At 39.8% G+C, this 25,100-nt stretch overlaps 1 protein-coding gene and 1 pseudogene across 1 annotated transcript in view; one reads left to right on the top strand and one right to left on the bottom strand.

The window, feature by feature from the left end:
- Window positions 1-25,100, top strand: part of ACAT2 (acetyl-CoA acetyltransferase 2) — a 40,525-nt gene that overhangs the window by 14,616 nt on the left and 809 nt on the right. Inside the window, exons 5-8 of the mRNA XM_037817710.1 lie at window positions 9,962-10,105; window positions 23,665-23,787; window positions 24,250-24,404; window positions 24,985-25,095. Coding sequence (XP_037673638.1) covers window positions 9,962-10,105; window positions 23,665-23,787; window positions 24,250-24,404; window positions 24,985-25,095 — 533 coding nt within the window. The remainder of the gene's footprint in view (window positions 1-9,961; window positions 10,106-23,664; window positions 23,788-24,249; window positions 24,405-24,984; window positions 25,096-25,100) is intronic.
- On the bottom strand, window positions 3,886-9,213 carry LOC119519702 (annotated as a pseudogene).

Raw genomic sequence — 25,100 nt, 5'->3', positions numbered from 1 at the left:
TCAAATACTTAAACTCCACCTCATTTTTGAAGGATGGTTTTGCTGGATAAAGAATTTTTGGCTGGCAGTTTTTCTCTTTCAGTACCTTAACTGTATCATACCATTGCCTTCTTGGCTCCATGTTTGTTTTTTTTAAAGAATCTTTTAATAAAATTGCTCATAAAAATCCTAATAAATTTCAGAGAACAAGATATTCCTTAATGTATTTACACGAGAACATTTGGTCCATTTACAAAAAGCTCCCTTTTAATTTAAATACCTTTCTTATTTACAGATTAAACATAAAATATCATCTATAGTTGCAAAATATATATTGTACATAAAAGAGAGAAACATTTGTGTTTTTCAATAGATTTCCCCAGACTTCCCATCTCTAGATTTTTTGTAAAACAATTTACCTTTCTTTTGTATAATAAATAAAAATGCAGCTTGTGTTTTGCTTATTTACAATGAAGACAAAATACCTTTAAAAAATATTATTCCTCTGCCTCTCAGAAAGAGGGACAAGGGGTAAAATATCAGGAAGTTCCACAGGTACTTGACATTTTCACCAAATTCACATCCAAATGCAATGGGAGTATAACCCTGAGCCCTGCAGAACCTGGGGACATGCACCCCAGCCTGCCCCACCTTTTAACTCTTTCTGCCCTGCAGGGAAGAGGCAGAGTAGGAGCAGGATGTCCTGGAAGGGAAAAGGAAAGAATAAAATTTAAGTCCCTGTGCAGCCACTCTGTGCTGAGGGCAACCATTTAGCCCTATGTTTTATCCAGCACAAAACTTGAAAAGATCAAAAGAGAAGGACCTTCAGAGCCTTCTACAAAGAAGGAATGTCTGATGTTGAGTCTACAAAACCCAAAGTGAATAATTGGTTTGTAATCATTCTGTAAACTGAGCTCACAGAATAGCTAAGTGATAGTTTTATTTGCTGGGGGTGCGGGGGAAATCAAGTTGAGGTCCTCAATCCAGATTGCACAATTGTACTTATCACACCAGAGAACTATCAACTCCCTTCTCATATTCGTCTGCGCAGACATGCCCCTGGTGTATTTTTCTTTGACTATATGAAAAACCACTGAAGTGACACCTGCACGCTCCTCCATCCAGGATAAGCATAGCCCAGTGCATCATCAGAACCTGGGCCTTCTGCTGCACAGAGCAAGTTCTGGCAGAAGAGCTGGGGCAAACCTTGGGAAAGCGCTGATACTGGGAGCTCGGTTCGCACAAAGGCTAGCACACCCAGAGAGCTAGCAGGCACTTTTTGAGTCACTTACTCTTCCAGGAGAATGGATTTCCTAGCTATACCTGCCCTGTAAGAGTTTGGAACTCTGTGGTGGGAGAATTAGACTCCACCAAGCCTAAGTATAAGGCAGTTCTCTACAATGGCTTTGTGAAACCATTTTCAACATGTTGTCCAAAGCTGACGCTAGACACTCTCTAATACAAGGATGGGTCAGGCTCATAGCTGTTCCTAAGAAGCACGGTGTTCCTGGGGCAAATCACTGAGCAAGTGGACTGCTCTGACATCCTATCCTCAACCCTCCCCAATATTCTGCAACAAAATAGAAGGAGCAGCAAAAGCCCTGCAGAACAAAGCACGGCTGTTAACATTCTGATTTTAAAAGAGGAAACAAGTAAACTTTGAACCTGGCTCAAAGTCCTTCTTTTTCTGACTACGACTAGACAGCATTCTGGCACCTACCTGCACAAATGACTGGCTGCGTAGCATCAAACTTTTAAGACCAGGTAGTCTGGAAGCTCAACAGCCAGGATTTGTATGCAGTAACTCACGCAGCCCTCAGTCCCACCAATTCAATCAAGTCCAGTGCCCAGAAGTCAGGAGGATTCAGGCCTTAATACAAAATGTGTTTCATGTTAGCCTGGAGCCCCTGAGATGCATTTGTGGCACTTGAAGCACAATAGTGCTGCCAGGTTCTGACTCAGGAAATAATAACAAATAATAACAAAAAGACATTTTAGTGTAACCTCCTCCTTTTACGTGCTGGTTTTAAAATATCGGGTTGAAAGGTGAGGACTGGCTAAGTGGTTTTCAGGAATCTTTCTCACTAACACTCATCCCAACCCCATTTCAGTGTGGCCCCACTAGGTGGTAACACAAAACAAGCCTATTTAAACCATAGCAGCAGCTTTGACATCTAGTGACGCATATCAAAACTAGTGTAAGGCACTAATCTAAAGCCTGTATTATATAGGGAACTATTCAAGGGACGCCAGAAAGTCATCAATCATTTTATTCTCTCTGAGTTAACTAATTGGCACTAGACATACGAAGCAAAAACAACAAAATTCTGACCCAAACATGGCCAGCAGTGAGAGTCCTTGGTTAGTAAATATGAGACAGATGGAAGCTCAGACGATCTTAGGTATTTTTCTCTCCCTAAAAGGCCCTTGATTCTTAGGTAAGTTCATGTTCAAAATAAATGCAAAATAACTATCCAAATGATGTACATGTTACTTTCTGGTTACCATGATGTCATAGCTTAGGAGACTGCCTGTTAGAATTCTGGTAGGTTCTTTTTTTTTTTTCCAGCCAGCATCTGTATGCTATTTTACTTTTTACTCTGTTTGTATGTATCCTAAACATGTATACATGGGGTTTGTCACATTATAAAATTCTAGGTATCTGGGAATAGATAATACAGTAGTCTATTTAGCATTATGCTCATTAGGTCATATTTTAAAACTTATCTGAGGTTTAACATGCAAACAAGGTGCAGTTATAAGATCCTGGAAAACTGACAGGCTAGAGTAAATATTTGCTCATCAATCCAAATATTTATTGAGTACTGTCACATGCAAGGCACTTTGGGACAGCTGAGACCAATGCTTATAGTTGGTAACAGGATGGATTGCACAACAAATGCTTCCAAGACTGCTTTCCTATTTAACAAAGTCTTTTCTAACAGCAGAGTTTACAAAAATAGAAGGATTTAATAGAGCTTAAATTTGAGTCTCAAAATTTACAACTTAACCCATAGTTATGGCTTCCCACCCTCCACACACACCTCCATTTTCATTTTTCAACATTTATGTGCCTTTGTTAAGCAGTAGTTCACTCATATTTAATATACTAGTTATGCCTCCACTAAAAAGTTGTATATATCAAATTATTTCCCTCTAACGTAACTTCAAATATGCATTTTTTTATTTGACTAATTTTTTTTTCCAAATGGCAGTGGCTCTGAACACCTCAGCTTAAAATTTCTCTGCACCAGTCACACATGCCCATGTAAAATTTCGTTAGAGATAATATGATGGCATGAAATATTGAAGCCCTTAAGCATTTTCTTCAAAATGGACAATTTTGGGCAAGAAGTGTTCTGATAGGTTCTTAAGCAGCTAACCTGAAACACTGTGAAGATCACTTGGGGTGAAAATGAATAATCAGATGATTTTTTTCCTCATGTGATCTAAAATTGTAGTTGGATATCTGGGGAAAAGCCCAATTATCCAGTGAGAGAGAGAGGAAGGATGACATTTTCAAAATGTGATAAAAAAAAGATGTCAAGTAAATCTCAGATCCTTTTCCAGAAAAATTTCATTCGCTGTCCCCTAACAAAGAAGTAGAAATATTGCAGTTATGAGAAGTGCCAGCCAAGTGAAGAGACCTGGATTTTAAAATATTAAGCTAAGATCAATCCCAAGTTGTCCCATCAACTGTGCTTTATGTAAGAATCCAATTTCCATGTACCTTCTCATTTTGGATTATATCGTTAAGAAAAATAAGGGCATTTTATTGAACAGAAGAAAAACACTAAAATATGCAAGAATTAATAGTATGTGGTGTGCATCATGGATGGTCAGAGTTCTATCTTCTTCCTTCCACTTCAGACTGGTTGAAAGTGAGGCCACATGGAGGACAGTAGATCAAATCAAAACAAGGATCTGGTCAATGTGTCACATGTAGATTCTCTTTAAGGGCAGGAAGTATCTCTCATCAGGAGCATGATTGCAATTGGGCTGGAGTTAATGACCTTTAATTCATGAGATTTAGGCCTGTGCACAGATTTTCCCTCTTGGTTCTGCTTTCCTTTAGAAAAGAATTCCTTCTAGGGTGATTCCCATAGATGTTTGTCCGCAGATACAATGTGTCCCTCAGTTGTAAATATGTACCTGGTTCTAGATTTGTGTACTAGATTGTTTTCATCAAATAGGTATAAGTATTTACAGGTCTCACTGAGAAAGAAGTTCTCCATCCGGTCCTCTTTGGATTTGTCTATGACATGGTGTAGCATCATGTACCCACATTTGACTTGCATACTTTTCTAGACTCTGCAGAATATCATTCCTACATGGAGGTAGAAGGGATTCTTGTTTGCTTAGTAGAGGACGTATGTAGATTCCACCAACTCTGGTCTCAGGAGGTAGAAGAGAAGGTCAGGGGCCTGTAGCTCCAGTTATACCTCTCAGGGAGAGCCCCATATCTTTTCCATATAGCTTAGTAAAAGGCATGGGGGCAGCTGCCATCTTCCACATCTCCTATTAGAACCTGCAGTCCAGGGAAGAAGGCCTGCAGAGAGTCAATCCAGGTGCTCCTCAGCTGTCCACTGAACATGTCACATTGACATAGTGTGTGTGTGGGGGGGTCTCCTCCCTCCTTACAGGCCTCCCAACCTCCTCTTAAGTAGTTCTGAATATTCTCATATGTGGCATTAAACATTTGTAGGTCTTCTTTTTTTCCAAAAAGAATGTAGGATTTGAAGAAGTACTCATAGAAGGAGTCCAGACCAGCAACTAAGCCACACTGCTTTCCAACCCAATGGCCCATCTGAATATTCACAACATTGCCTATTAATCCTGTGTCATTTCTCCAGAGGTTCCAAAGGGTTTTCGCTGCTCGTTTGGCCACCCGTTGAAATGCAGAATCCCCCAGCAGTGGGCTCAGAATCCCAAATTCCATCAGAAGGAAACCAGCTCCTGCCGTACACATCTCATTATTGCTGTCAGGAGGGACGCTTGTCTTTAGATTCACCCAAGGATAGGGGATGCCTGTCTTGGTGTTTTCAAAGGCAGGGAGTCATCACACGGCCAGGTTATGAGCCATATGCAACAATTTGTTATCGTAATCCTTAGTTGTCCTGCCACCAAAGGGCTTCTTGGAGTCAGTTGTTTTTCTGTGGGCAGAAAGACGGCTTCCCAGGACCCTTACTGTGACCTCAAAGACCTGGACAATGGACTCTTTGTCAAATGAAACTGTGCTGATCACTAACTTGACTGCTTTCTGGAACTTGGATGAATTTCCTATTTTTGCAAGTGTATCCAACGCATCAAGTGTCAGTGCATAGTTCCCTAGGACTAAGTGTCCTCATGGTTTGGCCCCTGGCTGCAGCAGTGGGTGGTGTTGAGCTCATCCTGGGGGAAAGCGTGCACCATGTGGTTGTCATAGCCAAAGGCAAACTTGCCCCACACCATGTCGTGCATTTGGGTGTGCAGCTGTGGTGGGAAGGTGCTGCTGTAGTGTTTCTTGTGCTTGTCAAGGCTGTGGCCCCCACTGCCCACCATGTAGCCCCAGGGGGCTGGGCCACACATGCCTGGCCCAGGCTGCCACGGAGCTTGGCATCAACTGGCTGCTGCGCCGGCTAACGGAGGCTGCAGCCACTACAGCCCCAATGGCCTCCTGGGCCTGCCTCCATGGTTTTTGATGAGAGATCAGCACTTAATCTTATTGTGGTTTCCTGGTATGTGATGAATTGCTTTTCTCTTGCTGCTTTCAGAATTCTGTCTTTATCTTTGGCATTTGACATTCTGATTATTATGTGTCTTAGAGTATTCTATTAGGATTTAATCTGTTTCGAGTACATTGCACTTCTTGGACATATATATTTATGTCTTTCATAAGAATTGGGAAATTTTTGGCCATTGTTTCCTGAAATATTCTTCCTGACCTTTTTCCCTTCTCTTCTTCTGGGACCCCCATGACATGTATATTTGTGTGCTTCATGTTGTCACACAAATCCCTGAGACCCTGCTCAATTTTTTCTATTCTTTTCTTTTGACCGTATGATTTAATTGTCCTGTCTTCTAGGTTGCTGATTCTTTCTTCTGCCTGTTCCAATCTGCTGTTGTATGCCTCTAATGTAATTATAATCTGTACTATTGTGCCTTTCCCCATAATTTCTGTTATGTTTCTTTTTATACGTTCACATTCTTCTTTATGCTCACACTTTGTCTTCATAATATCCTTTATCTCTTTATGCATATTTTCCTTCATCTCCTTGATTTAGGAGATTTGTTTGAACATCCTCTGAAGTTTTAATTTGTTCCCTTGACTGAGCCATAATTTCCTGTTTCTTAGTATGGCTTGTAATTTTTTGCTGATAACTAGGCATCTGATTATCTTGATGAGTTAATCTGAAGGTCCATTTCTCCCTCTTGTCTGGAGGTTTATTATTTTTTTTTTTGTTTGTTTGATTTTTTAAATTCAATTTTATTGAGATACATTCACATACCAATCACCCATGTATACACTCAATTGTTTACAGTACTATTATAATTTTATAGTTCTGCATTCAGAAGCACAATCAAATTTTGAATATTTTCATTATCACACACATACAAAAATTAAGAATAAAAGTTGAAGTAAAAAAGGACACCCAAAACATCCTATACCCCACATCCCTCTCTACTATTCATTTATTTTTTTTTGTCCTCATTTTTCTATTCATCTGTCCAAACACTGTATAAAGAGAGTGGGAGCCACAAAGTTTTTGCAATCACATGGTCACACAGTATAAGCTATATAGTTATATAATCATCTTCAAGAATCAAGGCTACTGGGTTGCAGTTCAACAGTTTCAGGTATTTCCTTCTAGCTATTCCAATACACTAAAAACTAAAAAGGGATATCTATATAATGCATAAGAATAACCTCCAGAATGACCTCTTGACTCTGAGATCTCTCAGCCACTGAAACTTGTTTCCTTCCTCTTCCCCCTTTTGTCTAAGAAGGCTTTCTCAATCCCACAATGCCATGGCCAAGCTCATCCTTGCAAGTCATGTCCCACATAGGGGGAAGGGCAATGAGTTTACCCACAGAGTTGGCTTAGAGAGAGAGGGCCATATCTGAGCAACAGAGGTTCTTTAGGAGTAACTCTTAGACACTATTTTTTTTTTTTTTTTTTTTATTTTTAAATTTTGTTATTTTTTATTGTGAACTTTAACATATGAACATAACAGCAATTACTTCCAAGGTATGATTTCACAAGTTGTTAGAGAGCAAATTTCAAAGAATGTCATGAGTCACTGTTCCACAGCTTGTATGAAATAATTTAAATGTACTTTTAAGATGGACGTAAAATTTAAAAACAAAAGTTCAAGACCTGAAGAAGTTGAATGATTATTATCTAACTATTAGTAAAAACCTTCCTGACAGCCCAGGGCTGGCCTTCCTGGTTTTACTTGAGCACATCCTTTATTTTTATTTTTTTTTTTTTAATCATCATTTTATTGAGATATATTCACATACCACGCAGTCATACAAAACAAATTGTACTTTCGATTGTTTACAGTACCATTACATAGTTGTACATTCATCACCTAAATCAATCCCTGACACCTTCATTAGCACACACACAAAAATAACAAGAATAATAATTAGAGTGAAAAAGAGCAATTGAAGTAAAAAAGAACACTGGGTACCTTTGTCTGTTTGTTTCCTTCCCCTACTTTTCTACACATCCATCCATAAACTAGACAAAGTGGTGTTTGGTCCTTATGGCTTTCCCAATCCCATTGTCACCCCTCATAAGCTACATTTTTATACAACTGTCTTCGAGATTCATGGGTTCTGGGTTGTAGTTTGATAGTTTCAGGTATCCACCACCAGCTACCCCAATTCTTTAGAACCTAAAAAGGGTTGTCTAAAGTGTGCATAAGAGTGCCCACCAGAGTGACCTCTCGGCTCCTTTTGGAATCTCTCTGCCACTGAAGCTTATTTCATTTCTGGAGGTTTATTATTGATAGGCTTTGTGCTAAGGCTCTTCTTTGACACTTTGACGCTTAGACCTTTAGAAAAGCCCATATTTAATTGTTCAGATTTTCTCAGCTCTTCTTCATTTGGTTCTTGCCTGGATATGTGATGTAATTTTTAAGACTGCATTTTTGTGTAATTGTTTCATCTCTGGGAGAGAGTTTCCTTTCCTCTGTTCCTTCTCTGGGAATCTTGATCTGTTCTGTTTGTTTTTGTGCAGCTTTTTCTCCCTAGCCCCTGTGATTTGTTTAAATTCTCTCCCTCGTTGTCTCATTTTCCTTACACTTTTCAGTTTGGGGATCCATCCTATCTTACAGCAGTTCAGCTTAACCGCTCCCCCCCCCCCTTTTTTTTCCTTCACCTTTTTCTGCATCTGTTTTTTTCTCCATAAGGGTATGCTGTCCCAGGGAGCCAGATGGGGTCAATCCAGAAAGGTGGGTCAATTCAGAAAAGTCCTTTTTGCTTTTAGGTGGTCCAGCCAACTGAAGGTGGATCGAGTGAAGGCAGAATAGTTTTCCCAGCATTTCTATCACAGTCTCCTTTTTTTATACCTTTTTGTATGCAGCACCCCTCAGGGCTTGTGTTCAGCCTTGAGTCTCTGCGGATGTAGGTCCGTGTGCCTGGATATACGTGGAGTTCTAACTCACTGCTGTGAGTCACTCTATAGTCTCTGTCCACAATGGCGGGTACCCGGGCCGTGCTGGCTTTGTGTGACTCCCAAACTGCATGGGACCCAGAGACGGGGAGGGGAATGGGAATGGACTGGAGGTCTGGGATGGAATTTTCCTACCTGATATTTTTGTGTTTCTTCAGTTCAGCATTTATGGAGTCCTTCCCCAGTCTCTACCATCCTCTGTAGTTCAATGCAAGTGGAATTTGTCCTTTTATTCACTAAGTCTGTGGGGAGGCTTTTTCAGGGGATGTCTTATTTCCCCACATTGATGACGTCTCCAATATTAATGGATTTTAACTCACTGAAGAAAGTTAAGAATACATGAGTCCATATGGATATAAATAAATGAATAAATGGTGAAAGAGAAGAAAGCTCATTTTTACAGTAGAATGCAAGTTAATACATATAGAAGGAATCTTGAGTGAATGCTAACACTGGTAGGTGAAAATTTTATGAAGAATAAGGTTTTCATAATCTCTATAAATTACTTAATTACTAATGGTAAAATAGTAATTTTACCGTGGAAAAACCTTGTGGACACCACTTTAACCATGTGATCATCACCTGAGATAAAATGATACCATCACCGTTCTGTGGCATACCTGCCTTTTGGCATAATATTAATCTAATCATTAGGAAACATAAGACAAACCCAGATTGGAGAACATATGATAAGTGAACTGGCTCATGCTTTTGCAAAATATCATCGAGAGAAACAGAGATAGTCTGAGGAACTGTTCTAGATAAAAGGAAACTAAGATTGACAAATAAATACTTGATCCTGCATTGGATCCTGGACTGAATATAAAATAGGACATCATTTGGAAAATTGATGAAACTTGAATGTGGAACAAAGATTAGAGTATATCCACGTTAATTTCCTGGTTTTGATTACTGTGGTTATGTAAGAGAATGCCCTTGTTTTGGGGAAATATATGCACAAATTAAAAGTTAGATGTAAAGGAGCATGACATGTCAAACTTCCCGGATGATTCAGAGAGAAAAATATAAACAGATGTGGCAAAATATTAACGGTGAATCTGAATAAAGGAAATTTCTGTAAGTTGAAAGTTATATAAAAGAGAAGGGAGGACGAAAAGAAAGAAGACAAATGGAAGAAAGGAAAGAAAATGGTTCTGTTTTGGCCATTTTCAGCTTGGCAGCTTTTCGGATTCATTGGCCAGAGGAAGGCAAGATGGCCCGGGTCTGCTAGTCTTGCGTGTCAGTACTTGGTTAAGTGTGAACAACTTGAACCACCAAAAGCAATTTATGAAGTGTTTTTTGTTTTGTTTCTTCCCTAGCTGAAAATGTAGCTAAAAAATGGCAAGTGAGTAGAGAAGATCAAGACAAGCTTGCAGTTGAGTCCCAGAATAGGACAGAGAATGCACAGAAAGCTGGCTATTTTGACAAAGAGATTGTACCAGTTTTTGTGTCTTCTAGAAAAGGTGCGTATATATATATATAAATCATAATGCTTTAAACATCCACCTGGCTATTTGGACATAGTATATAGGGATGTTTTGTGGGGCCCACAATATAAATTGTGTATTAGTTGTGTCTCTCAGGTTGCGAAGAGAAGGTGTATTCTGGATACATCTGAACATGGGAGTGGGGGGTAGGGGTAGGTATATTATAATTTTATGTAATGAGGAAACATGAGAAACTGTCAGCATTCAGAGACTCTTGGTTCCAGAGTGTCTCTGGCTATGTACATGCAGCAGGTTTCTTGGAAAACTAGAGCATTGGCTCATGGTTGTTAGCAGTCAGCAGCAAACCTGTTGACCCCCAGGCTAAATCTCAGAAGTGAACATCCATTACTTCATCTTACACCAGCCCTGATAAAGACGGTGGAGTGATTAGCTTCAGAGCTCCTCATCGCCTCCCCTTCCCCCCCACACACACACTCGCAGAAGTTTTGAACAACCAGGATGAATTGGCATATACATCATTCTCAAGCTCCAGAAAACAGTTAAAGGAGTGCAGAAAAATAAATTGAGCATCAAAGCAAGAAAAGGCATCTTAGAAGTGGTAGAGTCTTGTGGTGCTCTGGCTGACACCTCCCTTCCCCCTTACTCACTGGGTGTGAAGCCGGCCCACATTCCCAGTGCAGTTCTGTGGCCCCAGTTCCAGCGGGAGGAGAGGAACCCTCATGTATGCACTGGGAGTTTGCATGCCTGACCCAGTCTGTTTGGAGATGGCCTGCGGGACTGAACCAGGATACAGGTCTCTATGCTCCATCCTACAACTTGTCCGGCGTGTTGAAGGCAGCTCACAGAGATGTCCTGCAGAATGCTGTGGGAGAGTAGTCAAGTGGCTGCCTGGGGCAAGAGATTTCTGGTGTAGGACTTAAAGTGCAGTGCTGGGAATGTGAGGAAACTGTTTCCTAGGGAAGAGGGGACATATAGAAGTGTGTAAACAAGCAAATTCCTAGGGCCTTTGCATATGTCCAAGACAAGATACGTGTACAGAAAGGATCAGGAAGAATCAGGATGGACCCTACACTTCGGCCTTGAGCTATTCTTCAGGCTCGTTGTATGGATAAACCATGAAAGAGAGCACTAGCACAGGTTAATCTGTAAAGGCTGGGAAAGGTGTTTTCTTTTTTTTGTCCTTTTTCTTGTGTGTCTGTGTTGTTAGCTCCCGTCATTCCAAGGAAAACTTTGCCATAACACTAGCTGGATACAATCTTAAGGAACAGATATCTCAGAGTCTAAATTCCAGCAATAACACATTAAAATATCAAAATGTCCAGGTTTCAACAAATGATTACAAAACATACAAAGAAACAGGGAATGATAGCCCACGCAAAGGAGAAAATTAAAGCATGAGAAACCATTGGTCAGGAGGACCAGTCCTGAGACATACCAGACTTTTTTTAAATTAAATTTAGTTTTATTGAGATATATTCATGTACCATACAGTCATCCATAGTGTCCAATCCACTGTTCACAGTACCATCATATAGTTATGCATTCATCACCTCAATCTGTTTTTGAACATTTTACTTACACCAGAAAGAATAAGAATATTAAAAAAAAAAAGTAAAAAAGAACACCCAAATCATCCCCCCCATCCCACCCTATTTTTCATTTAGTTTTTGTCCCCATTTTTCTACTCATCCATCCATACACTGGATAAAGGGAGTATGATCCACAAGGTTTTCACAATCATACTGTCACCCCTTGTAAGCTACATTGTTAATAATCGTCTTCAAGAGTCAAGGTTACTGGGTTGGAGTTTGGTAGTTTCAGGTATTTACTTCTAGCTATTCCAATACATTAAAACGTACAAAGGGTTCTCTATATAGTGCATAAGTTTCTCCATCAGAGTGACCTCTCAACTCCATTTGAAATTGCTCAGTCAGTGAAACTTCATTTCATTTCATTTCGCATCACCCTTTTGGTCAAGATGATGTTCTCAGTCCCACGATGCCAGGTCCAGATTCATCTCTCGGAGTCATATCCTGAGTTCCAGGGAGATTTACACCCCTGGGAGTCAGGTCCCATGTAGGGGGGAGGGCAGTAAGATCGCCTGCCAAGGTGGCTTAGTTAGAGAGAGAGGGTCATATCTGAGCAACAAGGAGGCACTCGGGGAGACTCTTAGGCACAATTATAAGCAAGGTTAGCCTCTCCTTTGCAGTAATGAGCTTCATAAGGGCAAGCCCCAAGATAGAGGGCTTGGCATACCAAACGGTCAGTCCTCAATGTTTGTGAGAACATCAACCACAATCCAGATGAGGAAGTCCAAACACTCCTGCATTTTCCCCACCTCCTCGGGTGGGCCCTGCATATATATTTTTATTCTCTGCCCAAATTTTCTCTGGTATGTGTCATTATTTCACTCTAACCTATACAAACCTACCATATCTCACTTCCTATTCAAAGTTCCATGTAATTTTGGTGTTTGAACAAACTGACTAGAAGTTATATTGTTTAGAAAATGCAGATCCTTCACCAAATAAACATCTCTTCCCCTGGTCTCACATGGAAGTTAAAGTTTTAAAACACAGTTTCAACCTTTACCCTTTGGCCCAGTTTGCCCTAGTCTTAACCACATCTACTTCATTCATATCTCTAATTGAAGTCTGGGCTCTTTTTTGGCTTTTTCTTTTTTTTAACAGTTGCTGTGTGCACTAATACTGACATTCTTATCTTCTGAGCTCTAGCTCAGAGTTTCAGGTGTCACACAGATACCCAGTATTCCAGAGACTGATCAGGTTATGCACGAAAGATTAGCATCTCAGAGTTTGGAGATAGCCATTACAGTTCAGGAATAGATGTGACTGCTATAAGAGCCTACAATCTAGGAACCATTATAACAATTGTTTCCCTGATAGGCTGTGCTCTAAGATTCAATTCTGAGTTTACACATTGTAGTTAGTTCATATTGGTGAGGCATTATAGTATTTGCCTTTGTTTCTGGCGTACTTCACTCAGAATGCTGTCTACAGGATCCATTGACCTCCTTGTGTGTCTTACAGCTTCACTCCTCGTAGTTGCTGAATAGTCCATTGAATGCATACACCACAGTTCACATTCTGTTCTTCAGTCGATGTACCCTTAGGCTACCTCCACCCGTACCGCAATCAATTTTTGAACATTATCCTTACACCAAAAAGAATAAAAATACGAATGTCCCGAGACATAACAAAGACTTTTAAAAAACAGTCCTAAATATGTTCAAAGAGCTAAAAAAAAAACATGAAAAAAGAACTAAAGGGAATTAGGAAAACAGGAGATGAACACAAAGAGAATATAGTTAGAGAGATGGAAATTGTGAAAAAGAACCAAAAAGAGCTGAAGACCACAGTGACAGAAATGAAAAATTCCCTTGAGGCATTCAACAGAAGATAGGAGCAGGCAAAAGAAATCAGTGAACTTGAAGATACGAATTGAAATTGTGCTGTCTGAAGAGCAGAAAGAAGAAAGACTGAAGAAGAGTGAACAGAGCGTGAAGAAGTACGGGATGCCATCAAGTGTGCCAGTGTATGCATTGCAGGAATCCCAGAAGTGGAGCAGAGAGAAAGAAGAGAAAAATTTCAAAGAAGTGAAGGCTGAAAACTCCCCCAAATTTAACAAAAGACATGAATATACATATCCAAGATGCTTAATGAGCTCCAAACAGGATAAACCCAAATAGACCCATGCTACAATGTATTATAATTAAACTGTCAAATGCCAAAGATAAAAATAGAATTCTGAAAGCTGCAAGAGAGAAGCAATGTGTCACGTACACAGGAGCGTCAGTAAGATTAAATGCTCATTTCTGTTCAGAAACTATGGAAGCAAGATAGCCTGGGGTGACATATTTATTGTGCTGACAGCAAAAAAATCACCAACCAAGAATTCTTTATAGACGTACCTCCAATGTGTGTCTTTTTTGGGTTACTTTGCCGTTATCTCATGGTGCACTCCAGTTAACTTCCCTTAGAGATGACTGACATCTCTTATGTCCAGTCCTTATGAGAGTGGCCTTGACACTCCCTAGTCTGTTTAGTTGTAACCATCATTGTCCTATTACCCACACCATAGTAACCTTTTGCACAAAGAACTCCCTTAACTACTTTCCTTAGAAAGGGGTTATGGTTTTGAAAAACACTCAAATGTCTCCTGGACTGTTCATGTACATTATGCAATCTCATTAACGTCAGAGAAAGACCAGGTGACGGTCTTTTTGAAGGAACATTTAAGCAACACTTTTTTTTAAATTCATTTTATTGCGATATATTCACATAACATGCAGTCACACAAAACAAAGTGTACATTCAGTTGTTCACAGTACCATTACATAGTTGTGCATTCATCACCAAAATCAATCCCTGACACCTTCATTACCACACACACAAAAATAAGAATAAAAATTAAAGTGAAAAAGAGCAATTAAAGTAAAACAGAACACTGGGTACCTTTGTTTTCCTTTCCCCATTTTTCTACTCATCCATCCATACACTGGACAAAGGGGAATGTGGTCCATATGGCTTTCCCAATCACATTGTCACCCCTCACAAGCTACATTTTTATACAATCATCTTCAAGATTCATGGGTTCTGGGTTGTAGTTTGATAGTTTCAGGTATTTACTGCTAGCTATTCCAATTCATTACAACCTAAAAAGGGTTGTCTATATTGTGCGTAAGAGGCCCACCCGAGTGACCTCTCGGCTCCTTGTGGAAACTCTCTGCCACTATAGCTTGTTTCATTTCCTTTCACGTCCCCCTTTTGGTCAAGAAGATGTTCTCCATCTCACGATGCTGGTCTAGATTTCTCCCTGGGAGTCATATTCCACGTTAAGCAACACTTTTAACAGAAAGTAATTAGTTTGTGAAGCAAAGCCAAAGTAGACTGCATAGAATTGGGTATTCATCTGTGTAGTAAGCAGGCTCACCAACACATTTATAAAGCCAGTGAAATCATTACTTGTTTTGCACTCTGGGTTTTAGCTGGTTTTTCAAAAGATGTTGGATCTTGTTTATTGGAAGTTTTGAAGCATTGAAACCTTGGAGGCACAGGGCGTTAAACTTGTTCAATGGAAAAGTGGATGGATGCATCCTCCAAAATGCTCTCCAGTTTCATTTATGGAAAACTGATTTCCTTATGGCATACATGTTGAGGACACACTGAGGTAGATACCATTGTGGCCTGAAATGCATCTCTTAGAAGAGGCTTACTCATAGAAAAATTATATTATATTCCCAGAGAATTGCTATTTCGTATATTATGGATTTTCAAAAATACTGATTTTCTTTGCATTTGAATCCCAAGCTTTTGCTCCTTTTGAATTTACATTTTTAAAAAATTTTAGTGTTATAGCATATATACAACATAACCTTTTCCATTTTAATCACTTTCAAATGTACAATTCCATACTACATTTACAGGGTTAATACCAAAACTTTCATCACCCCAAACAGAAACTCTGCATCCGTTAAGCAGTAACTTCCCACCCACCCTTCTCATGTACCCTATCATCTACTTTCTGTTTGAGATCACTTTTTTTTTTTTTAATCATCATTTTATTGAGATATATTCACATACCATGCAGTCATACAAAACAAATTGTACTTTCGATTGTTTACAGTACCATTACATAGTTGTACATTCATCACCTAAATCAATCCCTGACACCTTCATTAGCACACACACAAAAATAACAAGAATAATAATTAGAGTGAAAAAGAGCAATTGAAGTAAAAAAGAACACTAGGTACCTTTGTCTGTTTGTTTGCTTCCCCTACTTTCTACACATCCATCCATAAACTAGACAAAGTGGAGTTTGGTCCTTATGGCATTCCCAATCCCACTGTCACCCCTCATAAGCTACATTTTTATACAACTGTCTTCGAGATTCATGGGTTCTGGGTTGTAGTTTAATAGTTTCAGGTATCTACCACCAGCTACCCCAATTCTTTAGAACCTAAAAAAGGTTGTCTAAAGTGTGCGTAAGAGTGCCCACCAGAGTGATCTCTCGGCTCGTTTTGGAATCTCTCTGCCACTGAAGCTTATTTCATTTCCTTTCACATCCCCCTTTTGGTCAAGAAGATGTTCTCCGTCCCACGATGCCGGGTCTACATTCCTCCCCGGGAGTCATATTCCACGTTGCCAGGGAGATTCACTTCCCTGGGTGTCTGATCCCACGTAAGGGGGAGGGCAGTGATTTCACCTTTCAAGTTGGCTTAGCCAGAGAGAGAGGGCCACATCTGAGCAACAAAGAGGCATTCAGGAGGAGACTCTTAGGCACAAATACAGGGAGGCCTAGCCTCTCCTTTGCAGCAACCGTCTTCCCAAGGGTAAAACATGGTAGAGGGCTCAACCCATCAAACCACCAGTCCCCTATGTCTGTGGTCATGTTAGCAACCATGGAGGTGGGGTAGGCGAATACCCCTGCATTCTCCACAGGCTCCTCAAGGGGGCACTACATCTTTTTTTTTTTTTTCCTTGTTTGTCTTTTTTCTTTTTTTTTTTTTTTAACTTTCCCTTCTTTTTTAAATCAACTGTATGAAAAAAAAAGTTAAAAAGAAAACAAACATACAATAAAAGAACATTTCAAAGAGACCATAGCAAGGGAGTAAGAAAAAGACAACTAACCTAAGATAACTGCTTAACTTCCAACATGTTCCTACTTTACCCCAAGAAAGTTACATAATATAGCAACATTTCAGTGAACTTGTTCCTACTACATCCATCAGATATTAACAGACCATAGTCATTTCTGGGCATCCCCAGAACGTTAAATAGCTTATCTGTTCTTCTTGGATTATTGTTCCCCCTTCCTTAATTGCTCTCTACTGCTAGTTCCCCTACATTCTACATTATAAACCATTTGTTTTACATTTTTCAAAGTTCACATTAGTGGTAGCATATAATATTTCTCTTTTTGTGCCTGGCTTATTTCGCTCAGCATTATGTCTTCAAGGTTCATCCATGTTGTCATATGTTTCACCAGATCGTTCCTTCTTACTGCCGCGTAGTATTCCATCGTGTGTATATACCACATTTTATTTATCCACTCATCTGTTGAAGGACATTTGGGTTGTTTCCATCTCTTGGCAATTGTGAATAATGCTGCTATGAACATTGGCGTGCAGATATCTGTTCGTGTCACTGCTTTCCGATCTTCCGGGTATATACCGAGAAGTGCAATCGCTGGATCGAATGGTAGCTCTATATCTAGTTTTCTAAGGAACTGCCAGACTGACTTCCAGAGTGGCTGAACCATTATACAGTCCCACCAACAATGAATAAGAGTTCCAATTTCTCCACATCCCCTCCAGCATTTGTAGTTTCCTGTTTGTTTAATGGCAGCCATTCTAACCGGTGTTAGATGGTATCTCATTGTGGTCTTAATTTGCATCTCTCTAATAGCTAGTGAAGCTGAATATTTTTTCATGTGTTTCTTGGCCATTTGTATTTCCTCTTCAGAGAACTGTCTTTTCATATCTTTTGCCCATTTTATAATTGGGCTGTCTGTACTATTGTCATTGAGTTGTAGGATTTCTTTGTATATGCAAGATATCAGTCTTTTGTCAGATACATGGTTTCCAAAAATTTTTTCCCATTGAGTTGGCTGCCTCTTTACCTTTTTGAGAAATTCCTTTGAGGTGCAGAAACTTCTAAGCTTGAGGAGTTCCCATTTATCTATTTTCTCTTTTGTTGCTTGTGCTTTGGGTGTAAAGTCTAGGAAGTGGCCTCCTAATACAAGGTCTTGAAGATGTTTTCCTACATTATCTTCTAGGAGTTTTATGGTACTTTCTTTTATATTGAGATCTTTGGTCCATTTTGAGTTAATTTTTGTGTAGGGGGTGAGGTAGGGGTCCTCTTTCATTCTTTTGGATATGGATATCCAACTCTCCCAGCCCCATTTGTTGAAAAGACCATTATGGCTCAGTTCGGTGACTTTGGGGGCCTTATCAAAGATCAGTCGGCCATAGATCTGAGGGTCTATCTCTGAATTCTCAATTCGATTCCATTGATCTATATGTCTATCTTTGTGCCAGTACCATGCTGTTTTGGCAACTGTGGCTTTATAATAAGCTTCAAAGTCAGGGAGTGTAAGTCCTCCCACTTCGTTTTTCTTTTTTAGAGTGTCTTTAGCAATTCGAGGCATCTTCCCTTTCCAAATAAATTTGATAACTAGCTTTTCCAAGTCTGCAAAGTAGGTTGTTGGAATTTTGATTGGGATTGCATTGAATCTGTAGATGAGTTTGGGTAGAATTGACATCTTAATGACATTTAGCCTTCCTATCCATGAACATGGAATATTTTTCCATCTTTTAAGGTCCCCTTCTATTTCTTTTAGTAGAGTTATGTAGTTTTCTTTGTATAGGTCTTTTACATCTTTGGTTAAGTTTATTCCTAGGTACTTGATTTTTTTAGTTGCTATTGAAAATGGTATCTTTTTCTTGAGTGTCTCTTCAGTTTGTTCATTTCTAGCATATAGAAACATTACTGACTTATGTGCATTAATCTTGTATCCCGCTACTTTGCTAAATTTGTTTATTAGCTCTAGTAGGTGTATCGTTGATTTCTCAGGGTTTTCTAGATATAAGATCATATCATCTGCAAACAATGACAGTTTTACTTCTTCTTTTCCAATTTGGATGCCTTTTATTTCTTTGTCTTGCCGGATTGCCCTGGCTAGCACTTCCAGCACAATGTTGAATAACAGTGGTGACAGCGGGCATCCTTGTCTTGTTCCTGATCTTAGAGGGAAGGCTTTCAGTCTCTCACCATTGAGTACTATGCTGGCTGTGGGTTTTTCATATATGCTCTTTATCATGTTGAGGAAGTTTCCTTCAATTCCTACCTTTTGAAGTGTTTTTATCAAAAAGGGATGTTGGATTTTGTCAAATGCTTTTTCAGCATCTATTGAGATGATCAATTGATTTTTCCCTTTCGAGTTTTTAATGTGTTGTAATACATTGATTGTTTTTCTTATGTTGAACCATCCTTGCATGCCTGGAATGAACCCCACTTGGTCATGGTGTATGATTTTTTTAATGTGTCTTTGGATTCGATTTGCAAGTATTTTGTTGAGGATTTTTGCATCTATATTCATTAGGGAGATTGGCCGGTAGTTTTCCTTTTTTGTAGCATCTTTGCCTGGTTTTGGTATTAGATTGATGTTAGCTTCATAAAATGAGTTAGGTAGTGTTCCATTTTTTTCAATGTTTTGAAAGAGTTTGAGTAAGATTGGTGTCAGTTCTTTCTGGAAAGTTTGGTAGAATTCCCCTGTGAAGCCATCTGGCCCTGGGCATTTATTTGTGGGAAGATTTTTGATGACTGATTGGATCTCTTTGCTTGTGATGGGTTGGTTGAGGTCTTCTATTTCTTCTCTGGTCAGTCTAGGTTGTTCATATGTTTCCAGGAAATTGTCCATTTCTTCTACATTATCCAGTTTGTTGCCATACAGTTGTTCATAATATCCTCTTATAATTTTTTTAATTTCTTCAGGATCTGCAGTTATGTCACCTTTTTCATTCATTATTTTGTTTATATGGGTCTTCTCTCTTTTTGATTTTGTCAGTCTAGCTAGGGGCTTGTCAATCTTGTTGATCTTCTCAAAGAACCAACTTTTGGTGATATTTATCCTTTCTATTGTTTTTTTGTTCTCTATGTCATTTATTTCTGCTTTAATCCTTGTTATTTCTTTTCTTGTACTTGGTTTAGGATTGGTTTGCTGTTCATTTTCTAGCTTCTTCAGTTGATCCATTAGTTCTTTGATTTTGGCTCTTTCTTCCTTTTTAATATATGCGTTTAGTGCTATAAATTTCCCCCTTAGCACTGCTTTTGCTGCATCCCATAGGTTTTGGTATGTTGTGTTCTCATTTTCATTCGTCTCTATATATTTAGCAATTTCTCTTGCTATTTCTTCTTTAACCCACTGATTGTTTAGGAGTGTGTTGTTTAACCTCCAGGTATTTGTGAATTTTCTAAGTCTCTGATGGTTATTGACTTCTAATTGTATTCCATTGTGGTCAGAGAATGTGCTTTGAATAATTTCAATCTTTTTAAATTTATTGAGGCTTGTTTTATGTCCCAGCATATGATCTATTCTGGAGAAAGTTCCGTGAGCACTAGAAAAGTATGTGTATCCTGGTGATTTGGGATGTAATGTCCTGTAGATGTCTGTTAAATCTAATTCATTTATCAGATTGTTTAGGTTTTCAATTTCCTTATTGGTCTTCTGTCTGGTTGATCTATCTATAGGAGAGAGTGATGTGTTGAAGTCTCCCACAATTATTGTGGAAACATCAATTGCTTCCTTTAGTTTTGCCAATGTTTCTCTCATGTATTTTGTGGCACCTTGATTGGGTGCATAGACATTTACGATTGTTATTTCTTCTTGCTGAATTGCCCCTTTTATTAGTATGTAGTGGCCTTCTTTGTCTCTCAAAACATCCCTGCATTTGAAGTCTATTTTATCTGAGATTAATATTGCTACACCTGCTTTCTTTTGGCTGTAGCTTGCATGAAATATTTTTTTCCATCCTTTCACTTTCAGTTTCTTTGTGTCCCTGTGTCTAAGATGAGTCTCTTGTATGCAACATATTGATGGTTCATTTTTTTTGATCCATTCTGCGAATCTATATCTTTTAATTGGGGAGTTTAATCCATTTACATTCAACGTTAAAACCGTGAAGGCATTTCTTGAATCGGCCATCTTATCCTTTGGATTATGTTTGCCATATTTTTCCCTCTCTCTATTAATATCCTTTATTGTACCCATACCGAATCTCTTTAGTACTGAACCTTTCTCCAAGTCTCTCTGTCCTGTCTTTGTTTCTCTGTCTGTAGGGCTCCCTTTAGTATCTCCAGTAGGGCAGGTCTCTTGTTAGCAAATTCTCTCAGCATTTCTTTGTCTGTGAAAAATTTAAGCTCTCCCTCAAATTTGAAGGAGAGCTTTGCTGGATAAAGTATTCTTGGCTGGAAATTCCTCTCACTCAGAATTTTAAATATATCGTGCCACTGCCTTCTTGCCTCCATGGTGGCTGCTGAGTAGTCACTACTTAGTCTTATGCTGTTTCCTTTGTATGTGGTGAATTGTTTTTCTCTTGCTGCTTTCAGAACTTGCTCCTTCTCTTCTATGTTTGACAGTGTGATCAGTATATGTCTCGGAGTGGGTTTTTTTGGATTTATTCTATTTGGAGTTCGCTGAGCATTTATGATTTGTGTATTTATGTTGTTTAGAAGATTTGGGAAGTTTTCCCCAACAATTTCTTTGAATACTCTTCCTAGACCTTTACCCTTTTCTTCCCCTTCTGGGACACCAATGAGTCTTATATTCGGACGTTTCATATTATCTATCATATCCCTGAGGTCCATTTCGAGTTTTTCAATTTTTTTCCCCATTCTTTCTTTTATGCTTTCATTTTCCATTCTGTCATCTTCCAGGTCACTGATTCGTTGTTCAACTTCCTCTAGTCTTGTACTATGAGTGTCCAGAATCTTTTTAATTTGGTCAACAGTTTCTTTAATTTCCATAAGATCATCCATTTTTTTAGTCTTGCAATGTCTTCTTTATGCTCTTCTAGGGTCTTCTTGACTTCCTTCATATCCCGTACTATGGTCTCATTGTTCATCTTTAGTTCTTTGAGTAGCTGCTCTAGGTGTGTCTCTTCTGGTCTTTTGATTTGGGTGCTTGGGCTTGGGTTATCCATATCGTCTGGTTTTTTCATATGCTTTATAATTTTCTGTTGTTTTTGGCCTCGTGGCATTTGCTGAACTTGATAGGGTTCTTTTAGGGTTTGTAGACTAGTTGAAGTTCTTATCTCTAATTTATCAGATCTACAGCTTCGTGGAGTACACTTTCTCTAACTAACCAGCAGGTGGCGTCCACGAGCCACCTGTTCTCCACAAGCCAGATCTCCCCTGCTTAGCCTTTTTGGTGAGTGGGGGAGTGAGTCTTGTGGGGCCCAATTGGTGTACCAAGCTTGCGTGTGTAGTTGGTGTTGCCTGCCCTGTATGTGGGGCGTGTTTCTGGGCAGTCGGGGAGGGGGGGGTGGCCCTAACAATCAAATCTCCCTGATGATCCTAGAGTTTTAAAGCTACTGCAATAGTCTAATCCTTCAGTTCAGTCCTGCCACAGTTTGTCTCTGCCACTGACCCACAAGTCTTTGGTATTGGCGTATGGCTCCTGAGACTTGCAAGTGGGCCCCTCTTCCAGGCTGTGCACCCCGGGTCCTCTGTTGAGGGATGACTGTGCTATGTCACAGGTGAGTGCCATCCCCCCAGGGCAGTTCTGGGCTGCTGGGCTGTATTGGGAGGCTCCCAGTCTGCTCAAATGATGGCTGAATGGGGCTCTGTTAATTCACACTGCTCCCCCTTCCCAGCTCTGGGACATTCAGCTGAGGTTGCAGGGAAGGCTAATGTCCACTCCCAGTTTTGTGGTGTGTGCCTGTTATTTGAAGCACTTCCGTCACACTGGGTTGTCTGGGGCAGCTCTGGGCTATGGGGCTGGCGATGGGCAGGAGTGTTTCCTGTCCACCAGGATGGTGGCTGTGAGCGGACACCCCCCTTTTCTTGGGAAGTTGTGTTGTTTAGTGAATTTTCTCAGCCACTGGATTATTGCCTTTTGTCTCAGAGCTCTCTTAGTTCTGCTCTTGACTTGACGTGCCCAAATTTCAATTCTTTGAAGCTTTCTGTATTGAGCTTCTTAGAGTAATTGTTTTAGAAAAAGCAAAAAGGATTTAAAAAAAAAAAACAAAAAAAAAAAACGGCCCTCCTCAGAGATCTAATGGGTTATTGAAATGCTAATAGACAAAGCAACCAGGGCCATTAAGGAAAGGTGCACAGGGCAGAGAGATCAGCCTTGCTTCGGGATTTGCATATGCGCCTCAAGGCCTGATCTCCGCCCTTCCCCTTTCTGTGTTCACCAGAACTCCAAAAATCCTCTGTTTTTATTTTGGAGTTTTTCGTGTTGTTTTTTTTCTATGCCTGTCTCCTCTCTGCTGGGCTGGCTGCTCTCAGAGTCTCTGGTGTCTGGTCTCAGTCTATCTATGGTTGGAGTTTGAAGCAGTAGAATGAGTTTCCGATAAGAGCAGCCACTGCAATTCTCCCTTCTCCTTCCTGGAGCTGACAGCCCCTCCTCCCCCGGGACTGAGCCTGGCAGGGAGGGGCGCGGGTCCCCTGGCCGCAAAAACTTACAGATTTCGCTGATCTCAGCAGTTCCACGTTTTCATGAGTGTTGTATGAAGTATGCCCAAAGACAGATTGCTCTGTGGTGTCCAGTCCACGCAGTTCCTGGCTTTTTACCTACTTTCCTGGAGGAGTAACTAAAACATACAGCTCACCAGTCTGCCATCTTGCCCCGCCTCCTTGAGATCACTTTTGAGAACAATAATTCTTCTAATAGTGTGTACTTTCCTCCTGGTGGAATGAAAATGGGTATCTATGTAAGGAAACCTTTCCTCCAGAGATCAATCTTTATCATGTATGAGAAATCCAGCAGACATCCTGACCATTCAGTGCCATCACTGTACTAACTTTGGGTAATTGTCGTTTTTGCAGAGCCTACTGAAGTTAAAACTGATGAGTTTCCTCACCATGGGAGCAACATAGAAGCTGTGTCCAAGCTGAAGCCCTGCTTTCTTACAGATGGAACAGGAACAGTTACCCCAGCTAATGCTTCAGGTTCGATTTCCTGGAAGGCAGTTAAGGCTCTACTATCTTATGCAAAGTCAGCTACCAAGTCAATCTCTTTTCTCTAACTTTATTTCAATTCTTTAACTATTAATACCCCAAATTAATCCATACATTTGTTTTAGTTTCTCTACAGTAAAACATTTCTATATATGAGAATTGACTTAACCCACATTTAAAAAATGGATTTAGGTTCCTGACATTCCAACTAAACGTACTTATTTTTCCCATTTCCTTTCATAAACCCCACACCCTTTGATTAGGATGTTCTGTGGTCAGTGATGTGAAATTGCCAAACTTTCCACTTCTACCTATACCAGTAAAGTCTTTTGAATTATGACAAACAGCATTACTGAGATGTTTTAAGAATAACTGACATGCCTTTAGGTGGGAATCCAGATGTGTGACTGAGGTCAATATTATTTTCGAAATGAGGACATTAATATTTTCCAGGAATAAATGATGGCGCTGCAGCTGTGGTTCTCATGAAGAAGTCAGAAGCCAGTCACCGTGGGCTTACACCTCTAGCACGGATCGTTTCCTGGTCACAAGTGGGTGTGGATCCTTCCATTATGGGAATAGGACCAATTGCAGCAATAAAGCAAGCTGTGAGTGCCACTGTGAACGACAGATCCTATCCTTTGCTTTGGTAATGTAACCTTTTTGGGACTAGACCAATAATCTGAAATTTGTCATCCCCCCACCCTACCCTACCCTACCCTTATCCTGAACTCAGATATTTCCACTTCGAATGCCAGCTTTGTGCTTGAAGTTTTCATATTTACTATCTGGTTTCCTTTTTATGAGATACAACTTCATAGCCTTCCTGTTAGCTTTAAATAAGCTTATTTTATTTTGTATCTAGCCTACTTCCTCTATCACAAAGACAGCCAAGAACATCTGGATTGCATACTCTTTAGAGGAATCAATTCTGCTGTTACCTCTCCTGCATGTAGCAGATGGTATTGGTTCAAATGTGAAGACAGCTTTCAATTTCTAAGGGATGTTTTATTATGAGCACCTCAACTTTATGACATGCTAGGAACCTGAAGCAGCCGTTTTTATAACAATCCTTCAAAACGATAGTTTATTCTACTTTTTCTGTCTTTACTTCTACAATGAGGAACGATGGTTTGAACTTTGGTCATTTCATCCGAATTCTTACACCTTTATTCATCTTTCCTTTAGGTTGCTAAAGCAGGCTGGTCACTGGAGGATGTTGATGTATTTGAAATCAATGAAGCCTTTGCAGTCCTCTCTGTTGCAATAGCTAAAGAACTGGGCTTAAATCCAGAGAAGGTAAA

This window comes from Choloepus didactylus, chromosome 24 (assembly GCF_015220235.1).
Source record: "Choloepus didactylus isolate mChoDid1 chromosome 24, mChoDid1.pri, whole genome shotgun sequence".
NCBI classification, from domain to species: Eukaryota; Metazoa; Chordata; class Mammalia; order Pilosa; family Megalonychidae; genus Choloepus; species Choloepus didactylus.
This window is presented reverse-complemented; position numbering and strand designations above follow the sequence as displayed.